Source organism: Doryrhamphus excisus, linkage group LG3, assembly GCF_037039965.1.
Source record: "Doryrhamphus excisus strain RoL-2023G ecotype Guam linkage group LG3, RoL_Dexc_Guam_v1.1, whole genome shotgun sequence".
Lineage (NCBI taxonomy): Eukaryota > Metazoa > Chordata > Actinopteri > Syngnathiformes > Syngnathidae > Doryrhamphus > Doryrhamphus excisus.
The window spans coordinates 7,483,998-7,503,418 of record NC_136359.1 but is presented as its reverse complement, the minus strand read 5'-3'; the positions used below and the strand labels follow the sequence as shown (position 1 = coordinate 7,503,418).

The 19,421-nt window shown below is 47.9% G+C and overlaps 1 protein-coding gene across 5 annotated transcripts in view; it reads right to left on the bottom strand.

Annotated features, from left to right (window-relative positions):
- The window catches only part of ksr2 (kinase suppressor of ras 2), a 35,129-nt gene that overhangs the window by 14,528 nt on the left and 1,180 nt on the right, over nucleotides 1-19,421 (bottom strand). For 4 of the 5 annotated variants that reach the window (XM_078789560.1, XM_078789561.1, XM_058069610.2 and 1 more), the window contains exons 2-6: nucleotides 16,529-16,669; nucleotides 15,769-15,919; nucleotides 9,310-9,345; nucleotides 8,457-8,961; nucleotides 1,762-1,934 (exon numbers count right to left, since the gene is read on the bottom strand). In XM_078789560.1, coding sequence (XP_078645686.1) covers nucleotides 1,762-1,934; nucleotides 8,457-8,961; nucleotides 9,310-9,345; nucleotides 15,769-15,919; nucleotides 16,529-16,669 — 1,006 coding nt within the window. The remainder of the gene's footprint in view (nucleotides 1-1,761; nucleotides 1,935-8,456; nucleotides 8,962-9,309; nucleotides 9,346-15,768; nucleotides 15,920-16,528; nucleotides 16,670-19,421) is intronic. The other variant, XM_058069611.2, reaches the window with a different exon arrangement.

Genomic DNA, 19,421 nt, shown 5'->3' with positions numbered 1-19,421 from the left:
TGCTGCAATACGGCCAACCATATCTATCTTTCCTGATGATATTTTCCAGGTCAAACACCAAAACTTGATTATTACTGGGTAATGCTGTAGTCTACCTCGGTCATTGAGATGTCAAAAAAACATGTAAATGTAAACTTTTCCTCCTTTTTTGGGGGTGGGTTTGGGTTGTTATTAGTATTTGTAAAGTAGGAACTCAGTCAGACATCATCCACGGAGACAACGCACACCAGGCCAGGCTGCGCTGTTGCCATGGAAACCGACACAGAGCCAATCCACGCCAAAAAGGCCCTCATCACAACTTTTATTCTTCCATGCTCATCTCAGCACCTGAACGCCTTGGGGCAGGGCTGCCCAAAGTGTGGCCTGGGGGCCATCGGCAGCACCTTGGACAAGATGAGCTTTCTTTGGGGACGCTAAAAAGTTGCTGAATGTTGAATGTGTCGAAAATATGACGGCAGTCAAGGAATAAAGTCCAAATATTACAGGAATAAAAGATTTGGAAAAAGAAGAGCAAAAATCATAAATATTCACAGAAAACATTGAACATGAAAAGTCATAATTTGATGAGAAAATGAGGAATTTTAGCAGTGTCGTGGAGAAATATTCAAGAAGTAAAAGCTTTTGGTAAGCTGGCCCTTGGAAAAAGGAATAAAATCACATCCTGTATTATTCAAATGCAACTTGAAAGCATCGCCTGTATGCTTAAAAAAGGTTGCATGATGGCCGCAGTTTGACCCTGGAACAGACTATAATAATAATAATAACAATAAATAATAATAATAATAATAATAGCTTTGCCTGAAAGGCAGCAGCTGTACCTTTACACCATGGGGACCGCTGGTCTCTTGCAGGCTTGAGGCAGAGGTTGACTTGTTTAAGCCGATTAGCCAAACGCGGCATGCTAAACGAGTCGGCTTCAATCGGAACGGCGGCGGCCAGGTTGCGGTAATCAAGCAGCGGGTGTCAGCATGAGTCCCCGCAGGCGTCGGGACAAATGGCGCTACTATTGACGAGCGAGGCTTTGCGTCGGCCATGGTTCGACAGCGTGGTGACAAAGCGTCCCCGTTGGACGTCCCGCCATGACAAAGGGCCTCCAAGGAGCGTGATTATGTGGCATCACACCTCGGGCGCTTCGCCCCGAATACCTTTTTCGGCGACACTAAGCACTGACGATAGATCAGCCCTTTCCTCGGCACCCGCTCCATTATTTCATTCGTGGTCTCCTGCGCCGCCCTAATGGCTTCCGCGCTGTTCCCGCCACGCATTAGACACCCCACCTCTGCTCGTTACCGCGAGGCCTCATTGTTCGCTTGTGGCAATTTCCAGCACACTTAAGTGCATCCAGCAAAGGGAGATGGATTATGGAGATGAGGGCCATTATTGTGGGGAAGCGTGGGGGGGCTTTGTTTACAGCGTCAAACAGCGACTCCGCCATGTGGAACAAACACGTTCACATGCAGAGAAGAAGGAGGAAAATTTCTACCCTTCATGGGAGGGGGTGTCTCAAACCCCCAAACGTCAGTCAGTACGCCCGTTCAGCGACATCCAAACGAACCTCAAGAACCCGTGTTCACAGACAAACAGGAAGTGAAGGCCAGGCCTCGTATTCTGCTGAGCTCCTCCAAGGTTCAACATGACAGACACGGGACAGATGGACGGGAACGAGTTGCGAAGCATTCCCGCCCACGCCATAGGATGAGGGCGGGCCTGCAGACATACGCATGGAGGAAAATGACAAGATGAGACGGCGGGAGGGCTCACTTGCAGAGGGCGTTTCGGCGTGCACAGGAGGCGTGGATGGGACGAAGGAGGGGAAGAAGAAGGACCTCAGGGAGCGCTCGGTGTGCAGGGGTGAGCGCTGCGTGGGCAGGTTCTCACAGCTTCCCACGCTGCTGTGGATCTTAAGGTTCAGGGGCTTGGTCTTCTTCTTGGCTCTGGGGGAGACAAAAAGGAAAGACTCGCAGTCCTGCTCATTCTACCGTAATCACGCACCTCCAGCTCGACTTCCACGTTTGGCCTGTGTCTAGTGTGTAGGTGTATGAGGAGGTTGCCTACAGCCACACCCATGTCTCTGCGGACTGGGGAAGGGTGTAGTTAGAAGTTGCGGTGACGCCAGAAGACGTCAGGAAAGGAAGGAAAGGATCTTCATTTCATTCATCATCAGGAACATTCAAGCCAAAAGAGCACTTGTGATGAAATGCCCCCACCCCCCCTTTCACCGACTCATTCAATTAAAGCTGAAACCAGCACTTCATACACCCCAATCTCCAACCCCCTGCACTGAGGAAGCAGGTTAGCGCTCCTCCGTCACGCCGCCTTTGTCAGCCATTCCGATTGGGCCACTTACGTGCGTGCATGCGTGTGCCATCCGAGTGGAAATGAAAGCATTCATCTGGCGGGATGAGGCTGTGACGAGTCAAGAAAAGGACCTGTGGGAGGGCGGGGGGGGGGGATTCCTGATTTTGTGCGACTTCTCGTGCAGCGGGAGTACCGATTGACATCATCAGCACATCTTCACGCTCCGCTCGGAAAGATCTGGAAAATCAACTTCCAGCCGGACAGAAATCAAATGATGGTTTTGATTGGACGTCGCTTCCTTGCTCACGTGGATTCCCACCCAGGATGCAGTGGGAACTGTGAGGCATTCCACCTTCACCACAAAGTAGGGGGTACGTGCATGTACTAGTATACCATTTTATGGCAGTACACTACAACGTTATGAAGGGCACCTGGAGAAGAAAAACACCCATGTACGGATGCTGTTCCTAGACTTCAGCTCAGCATTCAACACGATCATCCCCCAGGACCTGGTACGCAAGTTGGAGTCACTGGGCCTCAAGACCTCCCTGTGCAACTGGCTGCTTGACTTCCTCACAGATAGAACCCAGTATGTCAGAGTGGGCAACAACACATCCAGTGTCATCTCCCTGAACACCGGCTCACCCCAGGGATGTGTTCTGAGCCCCCTGTTGTTTACCCTAATGACCCATGACTGTCGCCCCAAGTACAGCAGCAACCATATCCTGAAGTACGCGGACGACACAACAGTTGTGGGCCTCATTCAGGACAATAACGTTCCTACAGGGAGGAAGTGCGACACCTTGTGGATTGGTGCAAGGCGAACAACCTGATCCTGAATGTTGACAAAACAAAGGAGATCATCGTCGACTTCAGGAGATCCAGACCCAGCCACACTCCACTCAGCATCAACGACACAGCCGTAGAAGTTGTGAACACAACCAAGTACTTGGGGGTGCATATCACGGACAACCTCGGCTGGTCACTCCACACCTCCGCTCTGGCGAAGAAGGCACAGCAGCGACTGCACTTCCTGCGACGGATGAGAAGAGCCCCCCTCTCCCCTCCTATCCTTACCACCTTCTACAGAGGGACCATCGAGAGCCTGCTGACCAACTGCATCTTCGTCTGGTCTGGGAGCTGCAAGGCCTCGGACTGGACGTTACTGCAGAGAGTGGTGAGGACAGCGGAGAAGATCATCGGGACCCAGCTCCCCCCCATTAAGGACATAGCAAACAGCCGGTGTGTATCTAGAGCCCATCGGATCTGCTCTGACCCCACACACCCCCAGCATGGACTGTTCTCTCGCCTGGCATCGGGGAGAAGGCTCTGCAGCATCCGCTGTAGGACGACCAGGTTCAGAGACAGCTACTTCCCCCTGGCCATCAGACTGCTGAATGCCAAATAAGCCCCTCTACCTTTACTTACATTATTATTATTTATTTAAATTATTTGGGCAATTTACTGTTCACGCTGCACTTTACATTATGTTGTTCATATTTGGTGTCTATTCTATCTATTTATTCTCCACATTATTATTATTATTATTATTTATTATTACTTATCTTCTTTTGTGTCTGTTATTATATGGGAGCCAGGCAACGACATTTCGTTGGCAATTTCACTACTGTGTTTTTGTGCAATGACAATAAAGGGAGTCTATATGTCTATGTCTGTCTAGTATATCATTATATACTAGTATATGATGCATACTGAATACTGCATATGGAAGGCCGTCAGCCATGATATTTCACGTAGTAAAATGGAGATATTTACCGACCCCCCCCCCCCCCCCCCCCAGGGTGTCTGATGACACTAGGGGTCAGGGGTCAGAGTGCCGATCAACAAGGAAGGTCGCCGCGGGAGACGACCTCGGGCTAAAGGTCAGCAGCTGAGTCTCGCGTGAGGATTTTTTTTCCCACTTGACAAGATGGAATAGAAATGTGACCCGTAGGTAACCATGGCAACTCACCTGCTAACACCATCAGGTGTTTACACGCTGCATCAGTTGCTATAGCAACCACACAGCTCTCTATACAGGCTATCCATGGGTAATAAGAGTCATCATCTCATGACAAAATACTGCAATCTTAGCCCATCACTTGGGGGGGAAGTACTGCAATGATACCTTTAGCAACACGTGTACTTTTCCGAGGTAAATTCATGGACTGAACTCGACAAAAGACTGCAATTACACGAGACAAACACTTGGTATCATGACAAAAACTAAGAAATACGAGAAATGTAGTCGGGAAAAGGAAAAGCTGGAATTCTGATCGAAGATTGACTTCATTTCACAACAATAAAGTCAGGATACTTTCAGGGACCAAAGTACAATTTTACAGTGGTGAAGGAATAAGTCCTGATTTAGCAAGAATATTTCAACTATATAGCCAGAATATTTCAAGAAAAGAGTAGAAAGAGTAATCCTTCTGAGAAATGACAAAAAAGGTCCTAATATTAGATATTAGACAATAGAATAAGAAGAATCAGTTAATAAAGTGGGAGTATTATGAGTGGCAAAAACCAAACGGCTGCCTTCACTGGGCTTGAAGGAACAGGAAATTCCAACTATTAAATGTGTGAGTAGTAAATAAAGACAAGCAAGGGAGGGGTGTGATTAGCAGGCTAAAACAATAAGGTCTTTATTTGCACGGCAGGGAGACGGGTTGCCATGGCGCCGTGATGATCTTTGTGCTACAGCGGCTCATCGTGAGGCGGTGCAGGTGTTTGAGGTGTGCCGACGTGCTCGGCGGCTGACCTTTGCGTCTTCTGGCGGGGAGATGTTCATCATCTGCCTGTCACTCATCAGCACCGCCGCATCATCTCCATCACATCGTCTCCACGAACAACCTATTCTTATATGGAGGAGGAGGAGGCTCCAGCCGAGCACCCAGGCAGAAGACGGCGCCACGTCGGAAGTTACAATCGTAGTGTTCCCCTCCAGCGTATGACAAAGCTGAGACGCACGGTGAGATGTATCACTCTTAGCAGAAGTGGAAGAGTTGCATCCTGTCATTTCAAAGCCCCCCACCACCACAGGCAAGACCAAAGAGCTGCACGAGAGTATCTATATTCTCCACTAGGAAACAAAGCAAAAAAAACCACCCCAAAAGCAAACACGCCCGCCTCCCAGAAGTGCGGCGGCGCCAAAGCAGAGAAGTCATTTGGCCTTTAGCGTGCTAGCGATAGCGCTCATTAACATCCGCCACGCGCTTCATGAATGGACTCTCCAGCTCAAAGAGCCTCTCGGCTGTGAAAAGGCCATGGAGGGAGAGGGAGCGGCGGCACTCGTGTCCCAAAAATAACGACAGGAGACGGCGCGGACGATGTACTTGTCTGGAGACGAACGTTGAAGTGGCGCCGGCTGGTCTGGCGGACGCGTACCACCAGGAGACGTCGCAAATGACTCCCTCGTTGAAAGATAACCCCAGGACCTGGAGCTGGGGTCAAAGGTCATTGGAAGGCCATTTTCAGGACTAATCCATCACCTCCCTTATTTGTTTGCTTTACTTTCAAATGCTGGCTTTAAGGTTTAGGCTTCGCTACACATCTTGAAGACGCCTCATCAGTTGTCCTCCTATGAAGATTACTAATTCATGTGTGAACAATGAAGACACGTTCTGGAAAGAAGCATGATGGTATGAAGCCTCATCCGGCCGGCACGCATCAGCAGGCCTGAGTCCCTCCCCTCGACACGCCATGCATATTCATGCGCACAGCGGCGCTGCATTATGCGGCCGTAATGAGATAACGTGTCATATCTCATTTGGATGGCGGCTAGAAAATGTCTCCAGGGGTCAGAGGGTAATCCCTGGTTATTGTGTCCCGGCCACCGTGCCAGGCAATTAAGCCGCCCACAACGAGGGCCTGAGGAGCCATGAGAGCTTATTAAAAAGCCCGAGGTGGTTTCGGGAGGAGACGTGGAGGAGATATTTTACAGCAGCAGCAAAAGCTCAGCTTTTGTGTGATTCCCTGTTAGTGTCGGTGGCCGTTTTAAAGCCTATTTTCAGACTATTTTGGGAAAACAAAAGCAACACGATGGCGACAGTAGGGAAGGAAGCGCTAAACCAATCATCCATCCATTTTCCATGCCGCTTAGTTTGCTTCGTTTGGGCCCTGTCTATTCTGCCTAGCAACAAGAGTCCATGATAGCATCCATTCATCTTCTCCTGCTCATCCAGGTCAGGGTCTCAGGGGCTGAGAGACATAGTCTCTCCAACACGTCCTGGGTCTTCCCTGAGGCCCCTACTGGTCAGATGTGTCCTTGACACCGGGGGGTGGTGTCCGGGAGGCATCCTGACCAGAAGCCCGAGGCACCTCATCTAGCTATGCGGAGGAGTAGCTTCTGCTCCGAGTTTCTCACCCAGCTCCTCTCAATGCGGAGGAGTAGCTTCTGCTCTGAGTTTCTCCAGATGACAGTGCTTCTCACCTTGTCTCTCAGGGAGAGCCTGGCCACCCCACTTGTACCGCCATCCATAACCATGGGAACCTAGATGCCCCCCCTTCACAGTAACAGACCCATACAGACGCCGCACCAATCCGCCTGTCCATCTCGTGTTCCATCAAAGACCTCCACTTGGGGTAGGAACTCATCCTTGGCCCATCGACAAAAGCAGAGACCCGATCCTGCAGCCACCAAACCGGAACGCCCTGGATGCACCTAGAACAGAATGGGTGGCAAGGTCCAGGCCTGGCGGAGTCCGACCCTCACTGGAAACGGGTCTACAGTGGAGGGACCGCCTGAACTAGGTGGTCTAGGACCACCTGAATTAGGTGGTCTGGGACCCCCTGAACTAGGTGGTCTGGGACCCCATGTTCCCGGAGTACTCCCAACGCTATGGCAGCTCGGTAAACCAATGAGCTGACATGTGACCTCGTCTTTGGGAAGACCTTCCCAGGAAAGGGTTCTGTTTCTTTGGGCCCCATGAATTCTGCCTAGCAACAAGAAGCCGTGCAAGCACGGAGCAATTGTACTGGTTAAATACACATGGCCACGATGTGCCACAACAAGAAAGCAGCCGTGTGATGCTCATCAAGGATGTTCTACCTCACCCCCGTCAGGTGGATGAATGGTTTCCAGGCCCGTGGATTGCAGTCGGCTGCTCAGGGACCGGTAATCAATTCTCTAATGCTGTTCAGCGCCAGCGTGATCATGGCGGCCCAGATGACTGTCAGCAAGTGTGGCGGTAATAGAGCACTGTCATCTAATGGCATTATCGGAATGGGCGCAGCCCCCCCGGGGCCGGCTCTGGTTCCTGATTAGCCGGCAGTGGCGGACTCTGTTTATGGCAAAATCTGATCAGCATAGCAGCAGACGCAAACACCGACGGTCAGCAACTGCCCCCCGCCCCCCCTGGCCTCCTATCTGGACCGTGTCCGTGGGTTCCAATGATGGGACTCCAGGAAAGAACGCGATGGAGATCTTTGGAGCCGCTACGTTATCGGTCACCCTACCGCCATGATGGATTTATAGCGCCAACTTCTTCTCATTCAAATAAAGCTAACCTCTGCAGCCTGGGGAACCTCACTCCGTTGCCTCCCTTCTCTTCTGAACAGTTTTACCAACACAGCACAGCACTCCTGTCATACACACGATCTTTGACTCACGTTTTTGCAGTACAGTGCAGAGTGTGTCAAATAGAGGATCTTTGATAGGCTTGTCAGCAGAGCACTTGTCTGTCATCCAGAACATCTTTGATTTGTGTTTTAGAGAGTGCTCCTCTCATATAGAGGATCTTTGACTTGTGTTTTTGCAATAGGTCCCGACAAACAGCAGAGTGCTTCTCTTACATCGAGAATCTTTGAAGAGTGTTTTTTCCAGAATGCTTTTGTCATACATAGGATCTTTTGTGTTTTTGTCCTTAAAACAGCAGAGCATGTGTATGTCATATAGAGGATCTTTGACGTTTTAGAGCTTGATGAACAGAAGAGTGATCCTCGCCTGTAGAGGATCTTAGCCTTGTGCTTTTATAGTCTGTACTGAGAAACAGAAGCGTGCTCCTGTGGTATAGAGGATCTTTGACTAGCAGGTGTTATGCCGTGCATTTAGAGAAGGTTTGCAGGTACGATGGCGCCACGATAGAGAAATGTGTGAACGTTGAATGTTAAGCTGAGAGATCAATAAAGATCCGGCTGACGGACACAGAGCGACTTACTTTGGCATCTGCGTGTCGTCCAAGCGGTTCCCCAGCTGGAACTCGTGGGATTTGCTGCGGTGCAGGGCGGTGAAGCCCGGCAGCAGGTGGATCAGCTTGCGACTGGGCGGCGGTGGCGTTCCCGGGGCCTTCACTTTGTTCCTTCGCCGCATGGGCGGAGTGCCGGGCGGGGTCATGGTGTTGAACACCAGGGGAGTCCGAGGAGGCGTGTGGCCAAAATGTCTCTGGCGAGGCGATGGGGGTAGCGAGCGGGGGCCAGAGTTCAGGGTGGGCAGGAGTCCCGTGGAGGGGCTGTCCACGGTCAGTCGGTCAGTCGTGTACAGAGGGGGCGCCGGGGCCTGGAGGCTGTGGCACATGTGCTGGTTGGACTTGGACTGGACCTTGGGGCTTTGGGACAGCTGGAAGCGGATCCACTGGCTTGCCTCTGGCTGACCCACGGGGGTGTTCTCCTTGCCCGACTCGGAGGTAGGCCACTGGATGGACCAGTCCTGCTTGGTCTGGCTCCCTGTGAACCACATACAACGTCTTGAGAACCAAACTACCAGCAGCGTGAGCAGTTAGCATCCTGCAGTTTGTCTGTCTCTAATTCTTCCTGTCTCTGTCTCTAATGTGCTCATAGAGCACTTTCTCATGTACTCCAGATGATGAAAGACTCTGGAGAATGCTTTGGGTGAATGAGATGGCTCCTTCATGCACGTCATACTTCCTGGGCGGCTACTGGCTTATGAAGCATGAACGTGGGCGGTGAGGTTGCTGGCGGCCAATGAATGAGCTTTAACGTGCGGCGGTGGCAAAATGGAAGACAAAGCAAAAGGAGAGGAAGCACGGCGGGCAAACAGCAGCCATACTTTACCTCCGTTACTGTGCAACCTATCCTCCTCAAGTTGCTCTTCAGAAAGACACAAAGAAATAGAAGGAATTTCTTTATTCCTCTTTATTGGAAAGAGAATCAATTAATGATCCATAACCAGATATTATTATTAATAGCGCTGCTGTTTCGTGTTTGAATACAACCTATTACTCATCCAAAAATATGTACATTTGGGCAAAAAGTTCATTCAAAAAGAAATGACGTTAAAAGTCAGAATTACACAACGGAATGTCAAAAAAATTCAAAATGATGACATTTTTTAAAAATGATGAATATAACGAAAGCAAAAAACATTTCAGTCTACATTAGGCCTTGTTTGTTCTAATGATGATATATTGGGTAATATGAGTGTAAATGTGACTTCAGGGGTGCTATGTCCCGCCTGGAGGGCTCTAATCATGCCAACAGTGGATAACTACTTAAGTATTCATTTCCTGACACCGACCTACTCTGCATTGCTTTCAGCATCTTTCATACATGAAATAAAGCGGGACAATATCCCGGCGGGTCAAAAGGGGCCGCCTTGAGGTGGCTGTTGACCGAGAAGGCGTTGATGCAAATCTCTCGGCTCTTATTTTGCTTTGCGGTGGCGGCATCTCGGAGGAGAGACAAGCATCAAAAGCAGACTTCAAAGACAAATGATCAACACCAGCAGCGTCAACTCAACCCGTTTAAAAAAAACACCCCACCCCCAATAAAAGGTCCCAACTGAGTTTCTGAACTCAGAGTGAAAAAGGAGCCAACTGAGAGTAAGATGACGCTGCGAGGCGAGGGACACGGCGACTCATCTTTTTTTAAATTTAGTCGCATTCAAGACACGCCTCCGTTTACTTTGAAGTTGAATGTCTCCTGGTTGGAATCCATCAGAGGGATACAAACACAACCCGCATCTTTGGCTCGGCCAACAACAGTCATGCTGCTGCTAGTGTCACTGTCTGGGGCTGCATGAGTGCTGCCGGCACTGGCAGAGTAATGGTGCATTACGGGACATACCGCCACTTTGGACCACTCTTTGGGCATGTTACTGAGGTGTACTCGCTTTTCTCACCAGCTGTGTAGACAATGTGCCGGCAGCACTCGTGCACCTGCATCACCGAGCTTGACTGTAGGCATGATACAATTATTTTGAGCCTCACTTGTGTTGCCAGCTATTTGACCAATAATGTGCTGGCAGCATTCGTGCACGCGACCCTGCCATGCGTCAATAATGTGCTGTGTTTGACAGCAAATGCATCCTGCTATCCAAGCTGTACGACTACAGGAGTTTTGTCCCTGACGAGCAACTTCTGTCGGACCGTATCTAAAATTTGCCAAATGATGTTGTTGACAGCGCTGTGGAAGATTCCCATCTTCCAAGTGTAATTTAATCCAAAGAAATATTTCTTTCCGAGCCGGCGGTGGCCTTAAGAGATGGACCCCCACCTCCAGGGACATCGCTCATCACCCGACACCCTTGATATCTCTCAGCCAACTGGAATCACACTCACACCATGTTAGGAGTCAATCTCCCCCGCCGCAGCAGTGAGTATCTTAGCAACGATCCGGGCCGAGGCGGAGCGCTAATGAACGTCCACATCTGCACCGTCTCACCTGAGCCAGCAGCCTCGGGCTAAATGAGGCAGAGGCGGCAAAGTGGTGGACGCCTGAGCGCTTTGGAGTGCTCATTTGTCATAAAGTTGAACCGGGTGCGCTCACATTCAGTCCATGCGGTTCACTTCTTGGCCAATTTCAACCGGGAAAGTTTCAGGGAAGGACTTGAGTGTGTTTGTCAGGTGATGCTGAGGTTGGGCCCGCCCTTCGCCGGTTGCCGGGCAACTGGATCGCCAAAAACATCACCCCAGTTTGACATTCTCACGCCTCCACTTGGGTGTTTTTTCATTTGGCTTCCATGTGGCAGCGTTCCGACTCAATGAATCCAAAAAACACCTTCATTGTCACGGACGCAAAGATTCACAGGCTCGGAGCTAAACCTGAATCCGATCCGTTAGCCCATAGACACGCTAACGTCAGCAGATGGGGACCCTCGCTCCATTCACCGTCACCTTTAAAGGATGAACTCCTTCAAAGGTATTTTGCTTTTTCTTTAGCTTTTACACTGCAACGTTTGTCCATAAGAGGGCACGACGAGAGAAGAACGTCCCCTGCTTGTTAGCACAGCTAACATAGACGCAGCCCGTTTAGCTAGCATTTCAACATGGGAAAAGCAGGTGGCTAAAATTAAGTTGGGCTAACTTCCCTGGCCTTGGCAACCTCAGTCCATTCACCCAAACCCTTTCTGTGGGTTTGGGTTTCTGTGGATTTCTTCCACAGCCCGTTTAGGCGGCAAGTCAACGTTCCGATATGCTAACTTTGCAGAATTCCACATTCCTTCTTGTACATACTTTGCTCAATCTCCACACTGAGATTTGGAGATGAGCGTGGTTAGCTGAGCATCACAAGATGAATTCTACACCTGTGTTTTGCTTTTTCTTTGGCTTTTGTGGGTGACAGCTCAGCAAAGGACGTCACCTGATCATCCTCGCTTGTTAGCAAATTCCTCAACAGTCCTCACTCCAATTCTCAACCGTCCCCTCCCCCGACTTCCTGGTCTTACTCATGCGGGCCCCCTTGGTGCCGTCTAGGCCCGGAGAGGCGGACTCCTTCCCTGGTGGAGCCATGAGAGGACACCTGCGGAGCGAGGTGGCCATCAGCACCATTAGCCTGATCTACAGCAGGTCTAACATGCAAAAAAGCAGCGAGCAGCTGCCTCTGAAACCTATGACTCATCCTCCCTGCGCCTGGCGGACCGCAGTCCCAGGAGCTCGTAGCGAAGAATTCTATTAGTTTCCATCCTACACCATCACGCCATGTGCAGCCCCTCCACCTCTCCTCTGATGCCGTGTCTAATCCGCCCCGGATTGTAGCCACCAACCATGCCGGCCTGTTTTATATAATTCACCCCATGAGTCATGACACAGGGACAACATATTCTCTCACAGATACATAATCTTTAATCCTCCTGGCAGCTTCCAAATGCTCCTATAGGACCGGATTCTCCATTCCAGTTGGTAAAAATAACACCCCAAAGCTCTCAGGAGCTTCTTTAACCTGTTCAAACCACACACTGGACACATCACACGAGGGACGACACATTTATTTATGATGACATGCTATTGAAGTTAAGATGCGCTAACTTCACCAGACTCGGGAACCTCACTCCATTCACCCTAGCCCCGCTGTTCTCCTTACATTTGCCTCCCATTTGGATTTCTTCCGCAGCCTGTTTAGACAGCAAGTCAACGTATGAAAAGGAGAGTGCTAAAGCTATGATGTGCTAACTTCACCGGCCTTGGGAACCTCACTCCATTCACCCTAAGCCTGCTGTTCTCTTTGTGTTTACCTCCCATGTGGATTCTTGGATCGTCCCAGCCGATTAGGCAGGAAGCCAACATGTGAAAGGGAAAGTGCCAAAGTTAAAGTGCACTAACTTCACCACACTTGGGAACCTCACTCCATTCACCAGAATCCTATGTCAAAAATAGGCTTTTGTTGTCTTTGTGCAAGCCACAGTGGAAGAAACAGGAGAGCTACTTGATGCATTCAACATAAATACACAGGAAGTTGAAACCGGTTCGGGTTAATGCACACTGGTAGCATGTCAATGGAGTGAGGTTCCCCCATCTGGTGTGGCTAGCATTTCAGGAAAGTGACTTTTTAACGCCTCTTCATGAGCAGCAAATGAATATGCCACCACTTGGCCCCTTGAAGGCTTTGCTACACATCTTAAAGCAAAGCTCTGCCAACTATCCGTCAGCCAGAGACAGACATGGGAGCGCTACTTTGAATCATTTCCTTGTTCTTTCCGACTAGGCTAAGCTGGCACAATGTACTTGTACGCACATCGTATCGGACCGGTACCAAGATGTTCCATATCAGCCGCCACTGCCGCCATGACGTCAACATCAAAGGATCACGGGCCTCATTTAGAAAAAATGCTTACACACAAAACGGGGCTTGAAAGCTGTGTACGCCATGTGGCAACGTGGACACATATTAGACGCGGTGGAGTGAAACCGTATGGTAGAAATAAAGGTGCAATGGAAGCCGATAGAGATGGATCCATCATTGACAAGCAACATTTGTGGAAAGTCTTGTTATTTGACACTGAGCATTACGCACCATGACGCATATCCTGACTAAAATAAAGCTAGATGAAAAAAACAAAGCAGCCTTCAATGACAAACATGAACATATCACATAAACATCAGGCTAGCTCGTCAATCATCACATGGATTAAGTTTACGAGGCACAGCTAATCTCCTTCGTGCTCCCTTTATCACTTTTCTTTTGTCTTCGGCTTCATCTTCTCAGCAGCCACGATTCAGAAGAAGCCGGCCAAATGCAACACAGGCTCATGAAGCATGGCGGCAACATCCGTGGTACTTAGCATGGACCGTTGATGGGAAAATGTGGGTTGCCGGGGCTGGTGGGAGGTGAGTCTCGCTACGCAAACGTGTAAGTGGAGTGCGACTATCAAGCTATCTTTGCATTCAGGTGTGCGTACGCACACTTTTAGAAATGGGAAAATTTTGTGGCGTACGCACACTTTTGGTGCGATTTCTACGCCATGTTTCATAAAGGAGGCCCCTGGTTATCAGGAGGCAGGTTTGTTAACGCAAAGTAGTTTTTAATCACAGTAGACCGCAAGACTCCTCTTTGCGAGCACGGCTCTCTTGGAACCGGACTGAGTCACATTACCGCCTAATTTGATTCATTAGCTCGCTTAATTCCATTCTGTCTTTGCGTGCCAAAGAGTCTGTGAAGGCAATCCGAGGAAGGAAGGGGCTGGGCTGTTTGGAGGAGAAGAAGCAGAAGGAGGAGGAGGAGGAGGAGGAGGAGGAGGAGGAGGAGGAGGAAGAAATGTTGTTGAGGAAAGCAGAGTCCAAAACTTGAATTTGTTTCATTTAACTATGACAAAATGCCTCGTATAATCACCCTCACAATGTCCCAACGATGGGTGGGTCGATCAAAGTATCATTAGCATTGATACCATGGCTATTTTGTTTATGTATATTGCCTTTATTTGGATTCAAAACTGTATGCCGTAATCGGGAAAACGCCGAAAGAAACAAACAAATGCAGGAGAAGGGAATCCTTCTATGTTGTCTTTTATGTATATATACACATATATACAATTTTAAATAATAGTTTGATGAAAACACGTGTTCATGATCACAAAATAAAGGGAAAAATCTGAAGATTATTCAATATTCTTGACAAATGTTCAAGTAAAATGTATTGGCAATACTGGTTGTGTTGCAGCTGGACTAGTGGTCTTCTACTGCCCCCATCTGGCCATACGGCATCATTGCAGTGGAAGGAAGGAGGAAGTGCAAGGAACATCGACTACCGAAAACCAATAAATACAATCAAAACAAAATCCAGTAATATATTGTTAAATAAAAACTGATGAATACAAACACTTTTTGCCTAAAACCTGTCCTATGTTCATGATCACCAAAAAGGCAAAAATCGCTCAATTGTTCAAGTCAAAACTGTAACGGCAATAGCGGCTCTCCATGAACAGCTTGACTAGTGAGCTTCTACTGCCCCCATTTATATGGCGTCATTGCAGTGGCAAAGCACATGAACGACCGACAACCCACAGGTCGGTCTTTGTCGCCCCCAAGTGTCTCAACTGGGAACAGCAGCCACGGCAGCGCAAACAACACAATGGAAAAAACGCGCAGAAAGGAAAATAAGGGGAGGAGGAGAAACAAATAACCTCCTTCATGAATGACACTCGGGGAGATTTTTTTTTCCAAACATCTTGGAGGCGAGCTGGAGGGGGCGAGTAAACAACAGCTAATGGGAAGCAGGTGTGCCTGCTAATTGCTCCCAATTAGCCTGCTGACTTCCTTGCAACACCAGCACGAACTTTTGATCGAAGTGTACATGGAAATGCCTCACAGAAATCACTATTGTGTTGTATTCCCAACCAAACTCCTGCAATGTAGACATTTTTTCTTAACAGTAAAGATAGACATCTTTATCCTGTGGTTACGATATATATCGCATTATCGCCCACTATTATCGGATAGGCCGTGAACGCAACATTGGGTTGTGCTTCATGAGGCTGTCAGCAATCATGCAAGAAGCAAAAAAAGACTTAAAAGAGTCTCACCTGCATGCCGTATGACTCTAATATGTTATAATATCCCATAACCGGATACCAATCGTCATCCGTCCATCTAGTATTATGACTCAGTTACAGAGCTCAATGTCAGGCAACGAGAATTGTTTTACGTAGTTCCGTATTTTCTTTCTTCTATCATCCATGGTGCAAGCAGATAAATTAGAAGGCATGACTTCCATGAAGTATGGTTATTGACCAGTTATGTTGGTCCATAAATAAATACAATACAAAATAGCTAGCCGCTAAACTAGCAGGGAAGATCTTACCCAGCTGGTGGGCCTTCCGGAGGCTGGACAGCGAGGCGTTGAGTCGGGCGCATTCTTCCTGGTTGGCGCCAAACTTTTGCAGGAGCTCAAACACTTGTTGCTCGCTCATGTCCAGCAGACCCTCCAGAGTCACCTCGCCCGGGCTCATGTCCTTTGTAGACCCACAAAAAAAGTGTTGAAACCCCCCAATGACCTTCCATTCATGTTGAGTTGCCATCTCGTGTTTTCATCTTTATCAAAACATACTGGCAACTAATAAACAAAAGCAATTACAAACCGGTAACAAGGCTAGCATGCTAGCTTCCTTAGCATTACCTGGAGCACAGTGTAAACAAAGCCATTTTAAATAAAGTTTCAGACAATGGTGCTGTGAAAAGACATGTGTCAGGATGGCCCGTGGTCTACGGTACTGCGTTCAGGTCCCAGTCGATTTAAGCTGGGTTATGGACCTCGCAGTCGTCTCGGGTACTGGACCTTGGACTTGGTCCTTATCTGTCCTACAGACATCAGGAGATACTTCATGAAAAAGCTTTCATGAAAAAGCTTTCATTCTTGTCTGTAGGTGCGGGTTTGAATCCCTTTTCTGACAAAGAGCCCTCTGCCGGATCAATAGCTGCAGTACTCTTTTTGTTTACAATTTCAATCAGAGAAAAGAAAGGGCAAATATGCAAGGCACTGAACGCTACTGAAAATGTCAAAGTCACATGTTGAAGTATTACTGTTATACTGAAGTATTACCCGTTAGGACTGTTGGCCCCACCTGCGTGACCTCCTTCCTCAGGTTGACGATACGGAACCAGTGCCCGAGGCGAGGGAAGTCCTCCAGCTCGGTGCTTCGTTCCTCTAAGGCCACTTTGCACTTGCAGGACAGCTGGCGGCTGAAGTACTTGACCAGCTTCCCCTGGGATTGGGACACACACACACCTTTCTTTTATCATCAACATGAAGGTGATGGAGATGTAGGTGCAACGCTTCTCATACCGGATCTCACACGCCTTTGTTTTATCATCGACATGAAGATGATGGAGATGTGGGTGCAACGCTTCTCATACCCGATCATTGTGGTCAGGTTATAGTGAGATTGGGGGATTATACATTGTTTGCTGTTGGAAAAGAACCAGAACCAGAACCAGAACCAGAATGAGAAGGAGACGAGAACCAGAACCAGAACGAATGTACCAAGTGTCCACTGTATAGTGGCCAAGAACGTAGTGGAGGAGGGAGCAACTCACCGGCCGCCCACGAGGGGACTGTTGCAGCCCCCATTTTTGGTGAAATTGACTTCACATTCCAGAAGAAGGTCAGTCCACCAAACCTCCTTCAGACAACACGTGGCAAACTTCTAATGCAACAAAATGTCGACAGTCACGCGGCAACGAGCAAAACGCCCACAAACGCCAATCCATGTATATTATATATATACCATTTATAAGGAAATAAAAACTAATGAAAAAACGATTCAATTTAATTAACAAAAGAACTAAACATGCAAGGAAAAACAATCTTAATAATAAAATAAAATGACTGCAGAAAATTCAGTTAAATTAAACTTCAATTAAAAAAATCTATACACACAATTTGAAAAAGTTTAATAAAAATACAAAAAATCAAATGAAGTAAATATAAAACAGAACATATGAAAAAAATATTGCATTGGTCCTCCAGTAAGAAACTGAAATAAAAAAAATGTAAGTTTTAAAAGAATTCATGAAATAATAAACTATATGTGCCCTGTGATTGGATGGCGACCAGGCCATGAGGATAAGCAGTATAGAAAATGGATGGATAGATAAAATTCAGTTTAAGTTGGACCTTGGATGGACGAGGTCCCGATGTAGATTGAATTTGACCCCCCCTCCCCATGGTAGCTGTCACTATGCACTCCTTTCATCTGCTGTTTTTTTAACGTTCTTAGCGCGGGGGGTATGACCAAGCTTCCAGCATACAAGATGTCATTGAATAAAAGCGGTACTTTTGCTTCCACTCTCGGCTTTTGTGGCTTCCGTATTCTTACGTAAGGTGACGTCCCCTGCCACTCCAAGCCACTTTAATGGCCGCCTTATGGCCCTTTAATGGTGTTTGTTTCTATCTCCCGAGGCGTCGCCGTCGCGTGCTTGCAGGTCCTCCACGCTCAAGTGAGTCTGAGGCTCCTCGCTGGTCGAGCTGGCTTTCTGAACACCGTGCTGGAAAAACGTCGCGTAAAGCCTCCGAGCTGACGACCAGCTTAGGTGAGATGGAAGCCTGTTTCTGCCACTGTAAAAAGTTACACAATGCTAAGTCATAATTATGAGATGAAAAGTCCAAATGATGAGGTACAAACTGCGCTTGCCTTCTTCACTTGGCAAAAATGGCGACACAAGGTGCGTATCCTAAACAGTCAATATTATGGTACAAAAAGTCAATATTATGAGACAAAAAGTCAGAATTATGAGATAAAAAGTCAATGTTATGAGATAAGCAGTCAGAATTATCCTACTGAAGAAGAATGCGAGCACGGACATCAGTAGGAAACCCACCTTGAGTCGCCATTTTTGCCAAGTGAAGAAGGCGGCACGTGTGCCACATGCGCAGTTTGTACCTCATCATTTGGACTTTTTATCTCATAATTATGACTTAGCATTGGATAACTTTTTTCAGTGGCGGAAATGGGCTTCCATCTCACCTAGGCTTTACGGGACGTTTTTCCAGGACCAATAGTGTCGCCATCTCTTTTAACTCATAATGTTGACTTTTTGTCTTATAATGTTGACTTTTTATCTCATGGTATGACTTTTTGTCTCATAATATTGACTTCTTATCATAATATTGACTTCTTATCCCATAATCCTGACTTTTTATCTCATAATCCTGATTTAGCAATGGGATAACTTTTTTCAGTGGAGGAAACGGTCTTCCAAGAGGTAACATAGACACATGATCCTGACTTTTGACTGACACTCGTGTGATAGAAGTCAGCCACACTAGCAGGATGTTAACAAGGCTATCAGGAAGTTAAGTAAGCTAGCAGGACGTTAATCAGCCTACCAGGAAGTTAAATAAGCTAACAGGAAGTTACCCCGGTGAGCAGGACATTAACTAGGTTACCAAGAAGTCAGCTACACTACCAAGACGTTAATCAAGTGAAGTAGACTAATAGTAAGTAAACCAGGCTTTCTGGAAGTTAGCCACACTATACCAGGAAGTTAACTTGGCTAGCAGGATGCTAACCAAGCTAGCAGAGGCGCCAGACCTGCGGGGTATATGTATTTCAAGACGTAAGGTGTAATACCGATGTATACAAATACCAGTTCACAGCCAACTGAAACAAAGTAACAATGGATGGTTTCACCCCACTAACTTTATTATGCATCCCAATACTTCCGGCTAGTCTAGCTAACTTCCTGGTACTCTTCTTTACTTCCTGTACGCCTGTTAGCTTCGTTAACTTCCTGTTGGCCTCTTAAACTCCTGGTACTCTTCTTTACTTCCTGCTAATGTGGCTAAATCCTGGAAGCCTGGTTACTTTTACTTTTGAGGTTGAACCCTGAGGGCCACCGTAGTTTTGGCCTCTTTGATGTCCACAGTGGAGCCACCAGCAGCATCCCTGGTTTTCTTGTAGTAAAATGACACCCGGGATGGAGAGCGAATGTCTTCTTGAGATGAAGGCGATGAGA